At 48.0% G+C, this 20,263-nt stretch overlaps 1 protein-coding gene across 1 annotated transcript; it reads left to right on the top strand.

Annotated features, from left to right (window-relative positions):
• Positions 1–3,228: 3,228 nt before the first annotated feature.
• On the top strand, positions 3,229–4,041 carry LOC141021899 (uncharacterized). Its single transcript, XM_073497753.1, has one exon. The coding sequence runs from the start codon at positions 3,229–3,231 to the stop codon at positions 4,039–4,041; it is 813 nt and encodes a 270-aa protein (XP_073353854.1).
• The last annotated feature ends 16,222 nt before the right edge of the window (positions 4,042–20,263 follow it).

Raw genomic sequence — 20,263 nt, 5'->3', positions numbered from 1 at the left:
AACCCTGCAAATTTCCTGATGTGCCCATGCTGAAGTCACCCCCTGTCAAGGATTGTTGGGTATGTTTCATAGCCAATTGGCGCTTGAGGCTTTAGAGTTCACGGGTTGATATACACTCCTGCTAGAATCAAAGTAAAACCAAATAGAACCGTTGCCTCCATACCTAGTAATTACATGATGGGGTTGAAATCCAACATTGTCCACAACATCCAGATTCACCAGTAGCTCTACCTAATAAAGGATATGCTGGGAAATATAATCAAAGTGAAATCAAATGCCATCACATGTAGGCAGCACCATGAGCACGGACACACATATGGAAAATGTAAACAACTCACACGTAGAATATGCAAACTTAAAAAATGAAGGCAAGGTGCACGTCATAGATAAAACACCACTTCTCAAATTAGCACCAAAATACGTATCATTGATAGTAGACTTAGGAAACTAACCAAGAGACGTACTGAACACATCTAATAGGACATGATCAACTAATAAAGAAATAAATTATCAAAAGCATGTATTAACCATAAATCATGCAATCAAAATCAGAAGACCAAAATCTTCATAAGCTAGGGAAAAAAGTTTGCACAAAACCTTCCGCAACTTATTCCTTTTCTTTTCTTTCTCAGAACTGCACACACTACTACAATGATGAATTAAGATGCACATTTGTAACTACAAAATTATATAAACCAAAAATACTTTATGTACATGCATATTTACCTTAACATGTAGCTATCCATGAATACCAGATGTGGTTAGAGGCACTGCCTCTACACTAAGGTTCTCCAAAAAATAGGAGAACTTATTTTTGTTTTTTAGAAGTTGGTAACAACTAACTTGCAATGCACCAATTGTTTTGGCTTCAGGGCAACCTAACATGTATAAAATCTGATGGACAGGTAGGTGTAGACGTTCCTCCGAGACTCAAACTAAAAACATAGATGGACTAAAAGCTTTGCCAAGAATAATAACAGTAAATAGATCACAAAACAAATGCAACAGCTATAAAATAAGGGAAGGGAGAAACCTTCATCAACAGAACAAAGAAGCAGAAATCCCGATGAACAGAACAAAGAAGCAGCAACCTCCAAGATCGTGTACCTTGCAAAACAAAACAAAACAATAAATCAGGGCACATGCATTCCACTAAACAGTTTACTACTATCAGGTCTTGCATGCACACCTAGTGTAATCCCTCAAGTTTGCATATTATGCATTGACCAAGAAAGAAACAAATAATGAAACGGTTAACATTTTAAAATTCTGATTAGAGAATAAATTGCGAGATGACATAGAATAATCCAGGGACAGATAAAACACACAGGAACTAAAAAAATTAATTCATCCATGTGGTGCATGTATCACAAATCTGGGGGGCCTTTCAAACTTCAACTTTAGTCATATTAGCTGCTTATATAAGCAGCACAAACGTAGGAGCCTTTCAAAATTCCTAGCAACCTTTGATTTGATTATCTATACAGAGTGCACACCATATGACCAAAGCTAGACATTCGAACACATGAGAGCAACAACAGAAGTCCAGAGCACGCAGCCACAAACGAATGGCATGACAACAACCCAATACGACCTGCTATTCAAGCAGGGCAACGATGATCCTCATATAAAGTTATAAATTCCTAGCAGCAGTAAGAACAAAACGACCAGTTCCTAGCAGCAACAATATAAACCAAAAGACAAAGAGATTCTGACTACATATGGATTTTATCGAACATCTTGAAGGCAAGCATGGGAACATGCAGCACACCTGAACGTAAAACGTAGGAACCGCAGAAATGGCAACGCATATTAGAAGAGCAACAAAGTAAACCTGTGGACGAGCAAAACATAGTTAGCAAGGCAAAGGAAGAACACGACGAAGAAGACAATGAGGAAGTGGAAAAGGATCCGATCTCAACGGCTCAACCACATGAATTGAATCAGTGTAGCAGCGCCATCGCAGTAGAGCCTAAAGAAACAACGGCGCGCCTAGCGAAACACCGGTGAGGAAGGAGAGACTGTCATAGCAGCGGAGAGCAGAGAAAGAAGAAAATGGAGAAAACAGCCGAACCAAAAGCTAAAGGGAGGGAAAGCTAAAGCAGGAGCAGAGCAAAGATATGAAGGCGAAAGTGTTCTCTCCCCAGCAACCAGCGACATTCAACGGCCACATGATTCCCCACAGTCCCACTAACATGAGAAGAATGTCACGCCTGCAGATGATGCTAATGCACCTGCAGCGGACTAACCAAGTGCAGTTCAGTTATCTAAACCTGCAACCCACTGTTGGGCTTGGGTCGAGTGTGTGTGTGTGTTTGTGATTGGGCTGCGGCCTTGTAAGGGTGGCCCAGTGGGGCAGCTACATATGTACGGCTCACAAGACGAAAGAGGCAGCGAGTGTTGATCAAGTCTTCCTTTCCCCTTCTCCAAGCCTCTCACCTACTCTACTCTCTCTCCTCCCTCATCCCCAATTCTAGATCGGGATCCGCCTGGGCATTACAGTGGTACTCAGAGCCTCCACAAATCCATCAGAAATTTTTCTCCGATCGGCCGCCGCTGCTCGCTAATCCTCCAGATCGAGTGGTAACATCCACCGAGCTAGGTGCGAGCCGCCCCGGCGAGCTCGCTACAAATCCTACTCGGGGTTCGCCTCGATTCGGAGCACGACCACGGCGCCGTCCAAACCCTCGGCCCAGACACGCCGCTATGTCATGGGCAGCATTCAGAACCGCTGTCGAAGCAGAATTTGGCCCCGAAGAGTTTGAGGCACAGATGCATCACCTCGTTCAACTGCGTCAGACTGGCAGTGTTCAGGAGTACCGTCAGCAGTTCGAAACCTCAATTTATCATCTGCTTTCCTTGGATCCAACACTGAGCACCCAATTCTTCATATCTCAGTTTCTGTTGGGACTGAAGGATGAACTGCGGTTGGGCGTCAGGTTACAAGCCCCAACCAGCATTACCCGATCTGCTGTGTTTTCATGCATTCAAGAGGAAGAGCTGGAAAAACAAAGAGCACCACACAGCCGCATCGTTCCTGTGGGGCGACCACCTCCAGCAGCACCTGCAGCAGCTACACAGGCTCGCGCAGCCGCTCCTCGTCCAGGAGGCGACGAGTACGCTCGAGAACGGCAACTCAAAGAATTCAGAAGAGCCAATGGTCTCTGTTTCCGCTGTGGAGACAAGTATTCACGCGAGCATCAATGCAAGCGCACTGGTCAAATACTGATGATCGAAGTAGGGGATTTTGGAGAGATTCTATCGGACGACACAGTGCATGCTCTGCAACTCTTGGACCCGCCTGTCACCCACGAGCCTGAATGCTGTGCAATTTCGCAACATGCAGTTTCAGGAGAAGAAGCCCCATCTACCATTCGCCTGCGCGCACAAGTGGGAGATCAGTACATGCTGTTGTTAGTGGATCCGGGTAGCTCACATAGTTTCATCAGCGATTCCTTTGTGCAGCGCGTGTCAGCAAAAACAGAGGCCTTACCACCAGTGTCAGTTCGAGTGGCAAATGGGCACCGGCTACACTGCAACAAGATCGTTCGGCAACTGGGATGGCAGGTACCTGGACACACGTTTCACACGGATTTCAGAGTACTGCCACTGGGAGCAGACGATGGAGTCCTCGGTATGGATTGGTTGGCCTCACACAGTCCCATGAATTGCCATTGGCAACTGAAGACGATCACGTCCCAAACTGAAGGGAAGACAGTACACCTTCAGGGCGTTAGAACCTCAGATCTTCCACCAATCACAGAATTGGATGCATATGAACTTCGTCGCATGGAAGTGGCCAACGACATCTGGACTGCAGCCCTGGTTACAGTTGAGCGGGCAGATAAAGCAGTCCCCGAACCAATTCCACCAAATATTCAGAAAGTGCTGTCCGAATACAAGGATGTGTTCGCCGAACCCACCACGTTACCGCCTCGTCGACAGTATGACCATGGTATTCACCTTGAACCAGGCACTGTTCCTATCAATACCAAGCCATATCGCTACTCACCTGCTCAGAAGGACGAGATTGAGAAGTAGGTGCAAGACATGCAAAAAACTGGCGTCATTGCGCACAGCATGAGCCCCTACGCTGCACCGGTTCTGTTGGTAAAGAAAAAAGACGGTAGCTGGAGATTTTGTGTTGATTTCAGACGACTGAATACTGCAACTGTCAAAAACAAATTTCCTCTGCTGGTCGTGGACGAGCTGCTGGACGAACTGGCCGGTGCCACCTATTTCTCCAAGATCGATCTAAGTGCTGGATATCATCAGATCCGTATGCGCGAGGAGGATGAAGAGAAGACCGCTTTCAAAACTCACCACGGGCACTACCACTTCAGAGTGATGCCATTTGGTCTGTGCAACGCCCCTGCAACTTTTCAGTGCGTCATGAACACTGTCTTCGGGCGATACGTTCGTAAGTTTATCATCATATTTCTTGATGATATTCTTGTCTTCAGCACTGACTTGCAGGAACATGAGGAGCACCTGCGGCTCATGTTGCAACTGCTCCGCGAACACCAGCTTTTCGCCAAGGAATCCAAGTGCTCGTTCGCGCAAACCAGCATCGAGTACTTGGGGCACGTGATCTCCAAGGACGGGGTCGCCACCGACACGACCAAGACCAGCGCCATGCAGGCCTGGCCCGTGCCCACGACGGCCACCGAGCTCCGCGGCTTCCTCGGCCTGACCGGCTACTACCGCAAATTTGTCCCCCACTACAGGATCATCGCGAAGCCGCTGACCCAGCTCCTGACGAAGAAAGGTTTCGCCTGGAATGACAAGGCGCAACAAGCATTCGAGCTGCTGAAGCAAGCCATGGTGAGCACGCCCGTGCTGGCACTCCCCGACTTCGCTAAGCCGTTCGCGGTCGAGACCGATGCGTGCGGCACCGGCGTGGGGGCAGTGCTCACACAGAACAGCCACCCCGTCGCATACCTCAGCAAGGCATTGGGCATCAAGAATCAAAAGCTGTCCACCTACGAAAAGGAGTTCTTGGCGGTGATGATGGCGATCGACAAGTGGCGGCCGTACTTGCAGCGCGCTCCGTTCGAGATCGTCACCCACCACAAGAGCTTGTGTGCGCTTACAGATCAGCAGCTGGCTACGGACCTCCAGCGGAAAGCCATGTCCAAGCTGGTGGGTCTACAGTTCTCCTTCCGCTACAAGAAAGGCGTCGACAATGGAGCAGCGGACGCGCTGTCCCGCGTCGGCCATCTTCTCACGCTCGACGCTCTCTCTCTCTCTGTGCCAGCCCCAATGGCTCCAGGAGCTGGCCAACTCCTACGAAACTGATCCTGACGCGCAAGACCTGCTGGCCAAGCTCGCGGTCACCACCACCGACGACCAAGGACGCACATTGCAGAACGGCGTCATCAGGCAACGCGGCTGGCTCTGGATTGGCGCAAACTCTGCGTTGCAGACCAAACTCATCGCCGCGCTCCATCACAGTGCAGTGGGTGGTCACTCCGGTGCCACGGCCACCTACCACCGCGTCCACAATCTGTTCGCCTGGCCCGGGCTGAAGCGTGCCGTGGAAGATTTCGTCCGGCAGTGCGCCGTGTGCCAACACGCCAAGCACGAGCACATGCACCCCGCCGGCAAGCTCCAATCCCTTCCAATCCCCATGGAACCATGGCAGGAGCTGACCATGGATTTCGTGGAACGGCTGCCGAAGTCTGAAGGCTCTGACGCAATCATGGTCGTCGTCGATCGGCTGACCAAGTACGCGCACTTCGTGCCGCTTCGTATCCCTTCACCGCCGTTCAGGTCGCTCGCACCTTCTGGGAGCACATCATCAAGCTCCATGGCGTCCCACATTCGATCATCTCCGACCGCGACAAGATCTTCACGAGCGCAATGTGGCGCGAATTTCTCGCCGCCGCTGGAACCAAACTACTCTACTCCACCGCGTACCACCCCAGACGGACGGCCAAACCGAGCGCGTCAATCAGTGCCTGGAGATGTACCTGCGGTGTGCAGTCCACGACACGCCGCGGCAATGGCGCAAGTGGCTACCGGCGGCGGAGTTCTGGTACAATTCGGCACATCACGCCTCCCTGAATTGCTCTCCCTTCAAGGCACTGTACGGCAGAGAGGCCAACCTGGGGGGTTTACCACACCTGAGCGCCGCGCTCCCCAGCGACGCGGCGTCCGGTGACCTGGACTGGACTGCACACACGGACCTGCTGCGCGCACAGCTGGCGCGTGCCCAAGCTCGCTTCAAGAAACAAGCGGATCGACACCGAGCAGAACGAGCCTTCGACGTTGGCGAACAAGTCCTTCTCAAGCTGCAGCCATATGCACAGTCCTTTGTCGCTAATCGCCCCTGCAAGAAGCTCGCTACAAGTTCTTCGGTCCCTTCCTAGTGATAGAACGCATTGGCACGCTGGCGTATCGACTACAACTTCCCCCAAACAGCAGCATCCACCCGGTATTCCACGTCTCTCAATTGAAGTCGTTTACTCCTGACTATACTCCGGTGTTCTCTGAACTGCCACGAGTACCGGACCTCGCCGAAGAGCAAACCGAACCAGTGGCAATTCTACAACGGCGCATGATGAAGAAAGGGGATGCCCCGGTGGTGCAACTGCAAGTTCAATGGGCAAACATGCCACCATCGGCTACAACCTGGGAAGACTACGACATCCTTCGTCATCGGTACCCATCCGCTTGCATCTGGGAAGAGTCTACATAGCAAGAGGGAGGCAATGTCACGCCTGCAGATGCTGCTAATGCACCTGCAGCGGACTAACCAAGTGCAGTTCAGTTATCTGAACCTGCAACCCACTGTTGGGCTTGGGTCGAGTGCGTGTGTGGGTTTGTGATTGGGCTGCGGCCTTGTAAGGGTGGCCCAGTGGGGCAGCTACATATGTACGGCTCACAAGACGAAAGAGGTAGCGAGTGTTGACCGAGTCTTCCTTTCCCCTTCTCCAAGCCTCTCACCTACTCTGCCCTCTCTCCTCCCTCATCCCCAATTCTAGATCGGGATCCGCCTGGGCATTACAAAGAACACATGGTCCGTTGGGACCAGTCGGACCCACGAGCAGAGAGGGGAGTTGGACCCGACACACGCATCGTGCACGCGCACCTTCCATCATCATGTCGACAGACACACACCCGCAGGTCCAACGCACAGCGCTCTCACGCATCGTACACGGGGCCTGCCGTGGCGCTTGCATGCCTTGCATGTCCCATATTTCACGGGCCGACTGTGTGTGGAGAGACGAGGCGAGGGAAAAGCATAAGCGATAACCCACCTCATGAAAGTGTGGCCCATGCCCCAACCTGGTCCATCCGTCATTGTGTGAAAACGCGGGGGTGGGTGTACATCCGTCAATACACCACCTCTCTCTCCCTTATTAAAACAATTGAGGAGGCCGGTCAAAAGGAAAAACACAGCCGAGGAGACAGCGGCACCATGCAACCCACAGTGCAACCCAACAACTCCGCCGAACCCCGGAAGAAGCGACTGGACACGGTACAAATGAACACCACCCACGGACATGTAGGACCACAAACGAACCAGGCCTACAGGTCATAAGGTGGAAAGAGCTGGCGGGTGTGCCTCCATCATCCAACCCCTTTCTCCGACGCAAACAACGACGCGGAGGGTCCTGCCACGACGCACGATGCGGACAGTGCCCCAGAAGCGCCCCGCCAAGAGCAGTTGACCCGAGAAACTCTAGCCTACAACCTACACCGCGGGACATACATCCGTGCAACTGGCAAGCGGGACCAACAGCAGCACCGGTCCACTCGACATAGGTACAACACAGGCGCGGGTGCACAAGCGCCTGCCAACCCCTCCAACCGCTCCCATGACGCATGACGCGGTCTGCGCGCGACGAGATGCGCGGCTCAGCAGGAATGGTTCACCCAATGAAATCTAACCTAGCCAATCGAATGCCTCGTCGAGCCCACGAGTCATCGCCCAACACGAAGCAACATTCAGTCAAAAAACACAGTCAAAATCAAATGGTGGTGGAGCAGCGTTGACCTGACCAGGCCCAATCGAACGGCAAGCAATGATGCAAAATCGAGGGACCGTCGCGAGGGAGGGTCGCCCAGCCACCTTATATGTTAGAATATGAATCAATGCAACCGTTTTACAAATTCTACTGTCCTATACTTTGTTTTCCATCAAGATAAGGTAGATGCTTCTTTTTGTGGCCGCATGTTTCATCCTCCTTTATTGGCAGTAATTATTTCCTTTTTTGCCTCTGTTAAATCAGGGATATCTATTCAACTTGTTGTTATAGCAAATAAATGTCACACCGGCGACTTTGCTTGATTTCAGTGCAACCACACAAAGCGAGATTGGATTTCCTATTCATGTTGGCAGATTCGTACGTGATCTTGTGTGCGTCATGACAGGTTGGTACTTGCCTTCATCCACATGATCATGCAGTGTGTTTTGAGATGTTGTGCTACTTGTATTGGTACTGTTTTAAATAAATGTTGAATTGAAGCTATTGTATTGCTCTCTTTTCCCATTAAGTAGTGAACAAAAATGGGACCACCCAGACATGATGCTTGTTGCTTTGTTACAACAAACTCTGCATCACCTCCTTTATAAGTAGATGGAAGCACATGTTGTTGTTGCACCCACTCTCCCGTGGAACTGTTTATGATTTTTGTTAATCTAATGCCGCTGGTAAAATTAAGCAATGCCACTCTCAGAATTAACTACTGAATCTTAGTTCAAAACTACAACACTTGTTTTGGCGGGATTACCATTTTTGTGGCCGCATGTTTCATCCTCCTTTATTGGCCAGTAATTAATTCCTTTTTTGCCTTTGTTAAAACAGGGATATCTATTCAACTTGTTGCTATTGCAACATTTTGCTTCGCTTAATTTTGGTGGAACTGCACAAAAGGAGACCGGATTTCCATATATGTGTTGAGATCTCTTTTAGGTCTTCCTTACGAGTTGTTTCAAATCTTGGTCTTGAAAGGTCAGTACCGACTTTCCTCAGAATTAACTACGGAATATGAGTTCAAAATTGCAACACTTGTTAGGGATCGGCGGGAGTACCATTTCTGTTAGGGATCGGCCGAAGTACATGTTTAAGAAATGTATTGTTCAGATAATGTCTTTGTTATTATATATCAGTTACATTGTATTACAAATGGTACTATCCTGCTTTGTAGTTCTTTCTACATGTTTAACCAAGGTATTGTTAAGATAATGTCTTCGTTAAAATGAATCAGTTGCATTGTTTTAGGAATGGTACTTTTCTGCTTTGTCGTTCTTTATACATGTTGAAACAAGGGATTGTTAAGATAATGTCTCAGTTAATATGAATGAATCACACTGATTGAGAGATGCTACTCTCCTGCTTTGTTTCCCATTAAGATAAGGTAGATCAGTAGATGTTTTTCTTCTGGGAGTACAAGTCATCAACCGTTATTTCTTAGTATTTGTTTCCCTTATACCTATTGTTGCTTACAGGGATATCAAAATTAAACCTCGGTTTTATTCCGACTTTGATTTTAGTTGAACTGCACAAAAGGAGCTAATGTGTCTAAGGCAAACTGCTACATTAGTATGTCCAGTTGGTCTTACCACTTTGCAGAAAGAAGCAGTCACTATATGCGCTACATTACACAAGGAATGATCGAGAAGCTTTACAGAGTATTAGTGGACGCTGGTGACATGACTAGTCTGCAGAGAGCAGGAAACTCTACAACACATGGAGTGCACTGGGAAAAAAGTGCCCAAACAAGTACAAGAAGCCAGGACAGGACTCCAAATCTGTCAATGTCATTCTAAGCAACAATGATGGGGCATCTGGGTATGGTAATCTATTTACCGTACTTTCAGTTTGTTAGTCCACCGATTGGTGGGTTGACACTGGGGCCAATATTCATGTGTGTGCTGCTGTGTCTTTGTTTTCTTGCAGCATATAAATATGATATCCACAGGGATGCTCAGCTTGATTTTAGTGGAACTGCACAAAATGTCAGATGGTTTGTGTCCTCCATAATACTTCATCATGCACAATGCATCGAATGGTTCTCTAATCATTCGTCGTCACCTTGAGCCACCGGACTATATGTTTGAATGGTGCTGCCAGCGTCGGCCATTAACAAGGGTAAGAAGAAAGACAAAAGGAGAAATGACTGCTTCACTTGTGGTTCGGAGGAACACTGGGCAAACTGTTGGAAATATGCCCTAGAGGCAATAATAAATGGTTATTATTATATTTCTTTGTTCATGGTAATTGTCTATTATTCATGCTATAATTGTATTGTCCGGAAATCGTAATACATGTGTGAATACATAGACCACAACGTGTCCCTAGTAAGCCTCTAGTTGACTAGCTCGTTGATCAACAGATAGTCATGGTTTCCTGACTATGGACATTGGATGTCATTGATAACGGGATCACATCATTAGGAGAATGATGTGATGGACAAGACCCAATCCTAAGCATAGCATAAAAGATCGTGTAGTTTCGTTTGCTACAGCTTTTCCAATGTCAAGTATCTTTTCCTTAGACCATGAGATCATGCAACTCCCGGATACCGTAGGAGTGCTTTGGGTGTGCCAAACGTCACAACGTAACTGGGTGACTATAAAGGTGCACTACGGGTATCTCCGAAAGTGTCTGTTGGGTTGGCACGGATCGAGACTGGGATTTGTCACTCCGTGTGACGAAGAGGTATCTCTGGGCCCACTCGGTAATGCATCATCATAATGAGCTCAATGTGACTAAGGCGTTAGTCACGGGATCATGCATTGCGGTATGAGTAAAGAGACTTGCCGGTAACGAGATTGAACAAGGTATTGGGATACCGACGATCGAATCTCGGGCAAGTAACATACCGATTGACAAAGGGAATTGCATACGGGATTGATTGAATCCTCGACACCGTGGTTCATCCGATGAGATCATCGTGGAACATGTGGGAGCCAACATGGGTATCCAGATCCCGCTGTTGGTTATTGACCGGAGAGGCGTCTCGGTCATGTCTGCATGTCTCCCGAACCCGTAGGGTCTACACACTTAAGGTCCGGTGACGCTAGGGTTGTAGAGATATATGTATGTGGAAACCCGAAAGTTGTTCGGAGTCCCGGATGAGATCCCGGACGTCACGAGAGGTTCCGGAATGGTCCGGAGGTGAAGAATTATATATAGGAAGTCAAGTTTCGGCCACCGGGAAAGTTTCGGGGGTTACCGGTATTGTACCGGGACCACCGGAAGGGTCCCGGGGGTCCACCGGGTGGGGCCACCTATCCCGGAGGGCCCCGTGGGCTGAAAGTGGAAGGGAACCAGCCCTTAGTGGGCTGGGGCGCCCCCTTGGGCCTCCCCCCATGCGCCTAGGGTTGGGAACCCCAGGGGGGAGCTTCCCCCTTGCCTTGGGGGGCAAGGCAACCCCTTCCCCCCTTGGCCGCCGCCCCCCCCCCTTGGAGATCCCATCTCCCAGGGCTGGCGCACCCCCCAGGGGCCTATATAAAGGGGGGGAGGGAGGGCAGCAAGCTACAGCCTTGGGCGCCTCCCTCCTCCCCTGCAACACCTCTCTCTCTCTCTCGCAGAAGCTCGGCGAAGCCCTGTCGGAGAACCGCTACATCCACCACCACGCCGCCGTGCTGTTGGATCTCCATCAACCTCTCCTTCCCCCTTGCTGGATCAAGAAGGAGGAGACGTCGCTGCACCGTACGTGTGTTGAACGCGGAGGTGCCGTCCGTTCGGCACTCGGTCATCGGTGATTTGGATCACGGCGAGTACGACTCCGTCATCCACGTTCATTGGAACGCTTCCGCTCGCGATCTACAAGGGTATGTAGATGCACTCCTTTCCCTTCGTTGCTAGTAGACTCCATAGATGCATCTTGGTGAGCGTAGAATTTTTTTAAATTATGCTATGATTCCCAACAGTGGCATCATGAGCCAGGCCTATGCGTAGTTACTATGCACGAGTAGAACACAAAGCAGTTGTGGGCGTTGAGTTTGCCAATTCTTCTTGCCGCTACTAGTCGTTTCTTGTTTCGGCGGCATTGTAGGATGAAGCGGCCCGGACCGACCTTACACGTACGCTTACGTGAGACAGGTTCCACCGACTGACATGCACTAGTTGCATAAGGTGGCTAGCGGGTGTCTGTCTCTCCTACTTTATTCGAAACGGATTCGATGAAAAGGGTCCTTATGAAGGGTAAATAGAAATTGGCAAATCACGTTGTGGTCATACGTAGGTAAGAAAACGTTCTTGCTAGAAACCTACAAACCACGTAAAAAAAACTTGCAACAACAATTAGAGGACGTCTAACTTGTTTTTGCAGCAAGTGCTATGTGATGTGATATGGCCAGAAGATGTGATGAATGATATATGTGATGTATGAGATTGATCATATTCTTGTAATAGGAATCACGACTTGCATGTCGATGAGTATGACAACCGGCAGGAGCCATAGGAGTTGTCTTTATTATTTTGCATGACCTGCGTGTCATTGAATAACGCCATGTAATTTACTTTACTTTGTTGCTAAACGCGTTAGCCATACAAGTAGAAGTAATCGTTGGCATGACGACTTCATGAAGACACAATGATGGAGATCATGGTGTCATGCCGGTGACGAAGATGATCATGGTGCCCCGAAGATGGAGATCAAAGGAGCATGATGATATTGGCCATATCATGTCACTATTTGATTGCATGTGATGTTTATCATGTTTTTGCATCTTATTTGCTTAGAACGACGGTAGTAAGTAAGATGATCCCTTATAATACTTTCAAGAAAGTGTTCACCCTAACTGTGCACCGTTGCGAAGGTTTGTTGTTTCAAAGCACCACGTGATGATCGGGTGTGATAGATTCTAACGTTCGAATACAACGGGTGTTGACGAGCCTAGCATGTACAGACATGGCCTCGGAACACACGCAATACACTTAGGTTGACTTGACGAGCCTAGCATGTACAGACATGGCCTCGGAACACGGAGGACCGAAAGGTCGAGCATGAGTCGTATAGAAGATACGATCAACATGGAGATGTTCACCGATCTTGACTAGTCCGTCTCACGTGATGATCGGACACGGCCTAGTCGAATTCGGATCATGTTTCACTTAGATGACTAGAGGGATGTCTATCTGAGTGGGAGTTCATTAAATAATTTGATTAAATGAACTTAATTATCATGAACTTAGTCTAAAATCTTTACACTATGTATTGTAGATCAAATGGCCAACGTTGTCCTCAATTTCAATGCGTTCCTAGAGAAAACCAAGCTGAAAGATGATGGCAGCAACTATACGGACTGGGTCCGGAACCTGAGGCTCATCCTCATAGTAGCCAAGAAAGATTATGTCTTAGAAGCACCGCTAGGTGAAGCACCAATCCCAGAGAACCAAGACGTTATGAACGCTTGGCAGCAACGTGCTGATGATTACTCCCTCGTTCAGTGCGGCATGCTTTATAGCTTAGAACCGGGTCTCCAAAAGTGTTTTGAGAAACATGGAGCATATGAGATGTTCGAGGAGCTGAAACTGGTTTTTCAAGCTCATGCCCGGGTTGAGAGATATGAAGTCTCCGACAAGTTCTTCAGCTGTAAAATGGAGGAGAACAGTTCTGTTAGTGAGCACATACTCAGAATGTCTGGGTTGCACAACCGCTTGTCTCAGCTGGGAGTTAATCTCCCGGATGACGCGGTCATTGACAGAATCCTCCAGTCGCTTCCACCAAGCTACAAGAGCTTTGTGATGAACTACAATATGCAGGGGATGGAAAAGACCATTCCCGAGGTATATTCAATGCTGAAATCAGCGGAAGGGGAGATCAGAAAAGAACATCAAGTGTTGATGGTGAATAAAACCACTAAGTTCAAGAAGGGCAAGGGTAAGAAGAACTTCAAGAAGGACGACAAGGGAGTTGCCGCGCCCGGTAAACCAGTTACTGGGAAGAAGTCAAAGAATGGACCCAAGCCCGAGACTGAGTGCTTTTATTGCAAGGGAAGTGGTCACTGGAAGCGGAACTGCCCCAAATACTTAGCGGACAAGAAGAAGGCCGGCAACACCCAAGGTATATGTGATATACAAGTAATTGATGTGTACCTTACGAGTACTCGTAGTAGCTCCTGGGTATTTGATACCGGTGCGGTTGCTCATATTTGTAACTCAAAACAGGAACTACGGAATAAACGGAGACTGGCAAAGGACGAGGTGACGATGCGCGTCGGGAATGGTTCCAAGGTCGATGTGATCGCCGTCGGCACGCTACCTCTGCATCTACCCACGGGATTAGTTTTAAACCTCAATAATTGTTATTTAGTGCCAGCTTTGAGCATGAACATTGTATCTGGATCTCGTTTAATTCGAGATGGCTACTCATTTAAATCCGAGAATAATGGTTGTTCTATTTATTTGAGAGATATGTTTTATGGTCATGCCCCGCTGGTCAATGGTTTATTTTTGATGAATCTCGAACGTGATGTTACACATGTTCATAGTGTGAATACCAAAAGATGTAAAGTTGATAACGATAGTCCCACATACTTGTGGCACTGCCGCCTTGGTCACATTGGTGTCAAGCGCATGAAGAAGCTCCATGCAGATGGACTTTTGGAGTCTCTTGATTACGAATCATTTGACACGTGCGAACCATGCCTCATGGGTAAGATGACCAAGACTCCGTTCTCCGGAACAATGGAGCGAGCAACCAACTTATTGGAAATCATACATACCGATGTGTGCGGTCCAATGAGTGTTGAGGCTCGCGGAGGATATTGTTATGTTCTCACTCTCACTGATGATTTAAGTAGATATGGGTATGTCTACCTAATGAAACACAAGTCTGAAACCTTTGAAAAGTTCAAGGAATTTCAGAGTGAAGTCGAGAATCAACGTGACAGGAAAATAAAATTCTTACGATCAGATCGTGGTGGAGAATATTTAAGTCACGAATTTGGTACACTTAAGGAAATGTGGAATAGTTTCACAACTCACACTGCCTGGAACACCTCAGAGAAACGGTGTGTCCGAACGTCGTAATCGCACTCTATTGGATATGGTGCGATCTATGATGTCTCTTACCAATTTACCGCTCTCATTTTGGGGCTATGCTTTAGAGACTGTCGCATTCACTTTAAATAGGGCTCCGTCGAAATTCGTTGAGACGACACCGTATGAATTATGGTTTGGGAAGAAACCTAAGCTGTCGTTTCTAAAAGTTTGGGGATGCGATGCTTATGTCAAGAAACTTCAACCTGAAAAGCTCGAACCCAAATCGGAAAAATGCGTCTTCATAGGATACCCTAAGGAAACTATTGGGTATACCTTCTACCTCAGATCCGAAGGCAAGATCTTCGTTGCCAAGAACGGGTCCTTTCTGAAGAAGGAGTTTCTCTCGAAAGAATTGAGTGGGAGGAAAGTGGAACTTGATGAGGTGATAGTCACCCCTTCCGAACCGGAAAGTAGCGCAGCGCAGGAAAATGTTCCTGTGGTGCCTACACCGACTGGGGAGGAAGTTAATGATGATGATCATGAAGCTTCGGATCAAGTTACTGAACTTCGTAGGTCCACAAGGACACGTTCCACACCAGAGTGGTACGGCAACCCTGTCCTGGAAATCATGTTGTTAGACAACGGTGAACCTTCGAACTATGAAGAAGCGATGGCGGGCCCGGATTCCGACAAATGGCTAGAAGCCATGAAATCCGAGATAGAATCCATGTATGAAAACAAAGTATGGACTTTGACAAACTTGCCCGATGAGCGGCGAGCCATAGAAAACAAATGGATCTTTAAGAAGAAGGCGGACGCAGATGGTAATGTGACCATCTACAAAGCTCGACTTGTCGCTAAGGGTTATCGACAAGTTCAAGGGGTTCACTACGATGAGACTTTCTCACCCGTAGCGAAGCGGAAGTCCGTCCGAATCGTGTTAGCAATTGCCGCATACTATGATTATGAGATATGGCAGATGGACGTCAAAACGGCATTCCTTAACGGCTTCCTTAAGGAAGAGTTGTATATGATGCAGCCGGAAGGTTTTGTCGATCCTAAGAATGCTAACAAAGTATGCAAGCTCCAACGCTCAATCTATGGGCTGGTGCAAGCATCTCGGAGTTGGAACATTCGCTTTGATGAGATGATCAAAGCGTTTGGGTTCACACAGACTTATGGAGAAGCCTGTGTTTACAAGAAAGTGAGTGGGAGATCTGTAGCATTTCTCATATTATATGTGGATGACATACTATTGATGGGAAATGATATAGAATTCTTGGAGAGTATAAAGGCCTATTTGAATAAGTGTTTTTCAATGAAGGACCTTGGAGAAGCTGCTTATATATTAGGCATCAAGATCTATAGAGATAGATCAAGACGCCTCATTGGTCTTTCACAGAGTACATACCTTGACAAGATATTGAAGAAGTTCAATATGGATCAGTCCAAGAAGGGGTTCTTGCCTGTATTGCAAGGTGTGCAGTTGAGCACGGCTCAATGCCCGACCACGGCAGAAGATATAGAAGAGATGAGTGTCATCCCCTATGCCTCGGCCATAGGGTCTATTATGTATGCCATGCTGTGTACCAGACCTGATGTAAACCTTGCCGTAAGTTTGGTAGGAAGGTACCAAAGTAATCCCGGCAAGGAACACTGGACAGCGGTCAAGAATATCCTGAAGTACCTGAAGAGGACTAAGGATATGTTTCTCGTTTATGGAGGTGACGAAGAGCTCGTCGTAAAGGGTTACGTCGACGCTAGCTTCGACACAGATCTGGATGACTCGAAGTCACAAACCGGATACGTGTATATTTTGAATGGAGGAGCAGTAAGCTGGTGCAGTTGCAAGCAAAGCGTCGTGGCGGGATCTACATGTGAAGCGGAGTACATGGCAGCCTCGGAGGCAGCACAGGAAGCAGTCTGGATGAAGGAGTTCATTACCGACCTAGGGGTGATTCCCAATGCGTCGGGCCCGATGACTCTCTTCTGTGACAACACTGGAGCTATTGCCCTTGCGAAGGAGCCCAGGTTTCACAGGAAGACCAGGCATATCAAGCGTCGCTTCAACTCCATTCGTGAAAGTGTTCAAAATGGAGACATAGATATTTGTAAAGTACATACGGACCTGAATGTAGCAGATCCGTTGACTAAACCTCTCCCTAGAGCAAAACATGATCAACACCAAGACGCAATGGGTGTTCGATTCATCACAATGTAACTAGATTATTGACTCTAGTGCAAGTGGGAGACTGTTGGAAATATGCCCTAGAGGCAATAATAAATGGTTATTATTATATTTCTTTGTTTATGGTAATTGCCTATTATTCATGCTATAATTGTATTGTCCGGAAATCGTAATACATGTGTGAATACATAGACCACAACGTGTCCCTAGTAAGCCTCTAGTTGACTAGCTCGTTGATCAATAGATAGTCATGGTTTCCTGACTATGGACATTGGATGTCATTAATAACGGGATCACATCATTAGGAGAATGATGTGATGGACAAGACCCAATCCTAAGCATAGCATAAAAGATCGTGTAGTTTCGTTTGCTAGAGCTTTTCCAATGTCAAGTATCTTTTCCTTAGACCATGAGATCGTGCAACTCCCGGATACCGTAGGAGTGCTTTGGGTGTGCCAAACGTCACAAGGAACTGGGTGACTATAAAGGTGCACTACGGGTATCTCCGAAAGTGTCTGTTGGGTTGGCACGGATCGAGACTGGGATTTGTCACTCCGTGTGACGGAGAGGTATCTCTGGGCCCACTCGGTAATGCATCATCATAATGAGCTCAATGTGACTAAGGCGTTAGTCACGGGATCATGCATTGCGGTACGAGTAAAGAGACTTGCCGGTAACGAGATTGAACAAGGTATTGGGATACCGACGATCGAATCTCGGGCAAGTAACATACCGATTGGCAAAGGGAATTGCATACAGGATTGATTGAATCCTCGACACCGTGGTTCATCCGATGAGATCATCGTGGAACATGTGGGAGCCAACATGGGTATCCAGATCCCGCTGTTGGTTATTGACCGGAGAGGCGTCTCGGTCATGTCTGCATGTCTCCCGAACCCGTAGGGTCTACACACTTAAGGTCCGGTGACGCTAGGGTTGTAGAGATATATGTATGCGGAAACCCGAAAGTTGTTCGGAGTCTCGGATGAGATCCCGGACGTCACGAGAGGTTCCGGAATGGTCCGGAGGTGAAGAATTATATATAGGAAGTCAAGTTTCGGCCACCGGGAAAGTTTCGGGGGTTACCGGTATTGTACCGGGACCACCGGAAGGGTCCCGGGGGTCCACCGGGTGGGGCCACCTATCCCGGAGGGCCCCGTGGGCTGAAAGTGGAAGGGAACCAGCCCTTAGTGGGCTGGGGCGCCCCCTTGGGCCTCCCCCCATGCACCTAGGGTTGGGAACCCCAGGGGGAGCTTCCCCCTTGCCTTGGGGGGCAAGGCAACCCCTTCCCCCCTTGGCCGCCGCCCCCCCCCCCCCTTGGAGATCCCATCTCCCAGGGCTGGCGCACCCCCCCAGGGGCCTATATAAAGGGGGGAGGGAGGGAAGCAAGCTACAGCCTTGGGCGCCTCCCTCCTGCCCTGCAACACCTCTCTCTCTCGCAGAAGCTCGGCGAAGCCCTGCCGGAGAACCGCTACATCCACCACCACGCCGCCGTGCTGTTGGATCTCCATCAACCTCTCCTTCCCCCTTGCTGGATCAAGAAGGAGGAGACGTCGCTGCACCGTACGTGTGTTGAACGCGGAGGTGCCGTCCGTTCGGCACTCGGTCATCGGTGATTTGGATCACGGCGAGTACGACTCTGTCATCCACGTTCATTGGAACGCTTCCGCTCGCGATCTACATTGTATGTAGATGCACTCCTTTCTCTTCGTTGCTAGTAGACTCCATAGATGCATCTTGGTGAGCGTAGAAATTTTTTAAATTATGCTACTATTCCCAACACAAACAAGTGCCCAAACAAGTACCAAGAAGCCAGGACATGACTCCAAGTCTGTCAATGTCACTCTAAGCAACAATGATGGGGCATCTGGGTATGGTAATCTATTTACCGTACTTTCAGTTTGTTAGTCCACTGATTGGTGGGTTGACACCGGGGCCAATATTCATGTGTGTGCTGATGTGTCTTCGTTTTGTGGCAGCATATAAATACGAAATCCACAGGGATGCTCAGCTTGATTTTAGTGGAACTGCACAAAATATTCAGATGGTCCATGTCCTCCATAATACTTCATCATGCACAATACATCGAATGGTTCTCTAATCATTCGTTGTCACCTTGAGCCACCGGACTATCAGATGAAAAACTGATGACAAACCCTGCCCGTTCCACAATCATAGGCATTACATATTTTGAATGGGAAAAGCTTGTCAAAGTTTAATCATTGATGTTAGCAAGAAGACATTAGTTTAATATATTGGAATTGGAAAACCTTGTCAATTTTTGCTCATTGATGTTAGCCAGAAGACATGCATTTGATATTTTTGAGTGGGACGCCCTTTGTTGTGAGCAACGTCGATCGTTTTTTCATTTTCCTGTCTTCAGTTCAGAAGTAAATATTCACTCTGCTGAGATGCATAGTCACATGAATGTTGACTTATGTAAGGTATTTTAAGAGTTTGTTCTGTATATTTTCTATGTAATGCCAGGCCTTGTGAGTTTGATTGCAAAGTTGAGCTTGGAATGCTGTGGCATGCGGCATCACGAGCTGTTCACCGTGCCTCCTGAGAATAATGCTTCATATTGTTTTTCATGTTGATCTAATGCCCGTGATTTGCATGTTAAGAAGATCATCCTCTTCTGTTGTTTCTGTGCTTAAGAAGTTCATTGTATTATGTTTCATTCATAGCCTATACGACAACTCGGGTAGGTTAGAGGTGAAACCATATGATCTTCCGACAAAATCATCATCTTAGGCCATGATTGGATCATCGTTTTCCAACCAAAACCGCTTGTAAAACTGACGCTTGTAAATAAAAGCAGATGGTCTCGGGTGAAGCGCTTGGTTGGTCGATTTCGACTAGTAAAATATACATTGGTCTCTCAAATTACACGCGTAACCCGCCGGTTTTACTTACAGACCTCGGGCCCTCGGTTTCATTACACCTGTATTTTACGCGTTGTTTCTGATGATGAGTAAATTACACTTGTATCTTAATACATGTGTGAAATAAACCAGAGCTCCCAAGCGCGGCCTTACCGTTTCATGCCATCTCAGTCTCTCGAAGGTGCTCATAGGTGTCCGATGATCCTGGCTTCCTGAATGAGCAGCGGACGCTGTATCAGACCATT

This window comes from Aegilops tauschii, chromosome 4 (assembly GCF_002575655.3).
Source record: "Aegilops tauschii subsp. strangulata cultivar AL8/78 chromosome 4, Aet v6.0, whole genome shotgun sequence".
NCBI lineage: Eukaryota > Viridiplantae > Streptophyta > Magnoliopsida > Poales > Poaceae > Aegilops > Aegilops tauschii.
This window is presented reverse-complemented; position numbering and strand designations above follow the sequence as displayed.

Excerpts from the sequence above, each read along its gene's own strand:
- LOC141021899 (XM_073497753.1), top strand. The coding sequence starts at position 3,229 with ATGATCGAAGTAGGGGATTTTGGAGAGATTCTATCGGACGACACAGTG.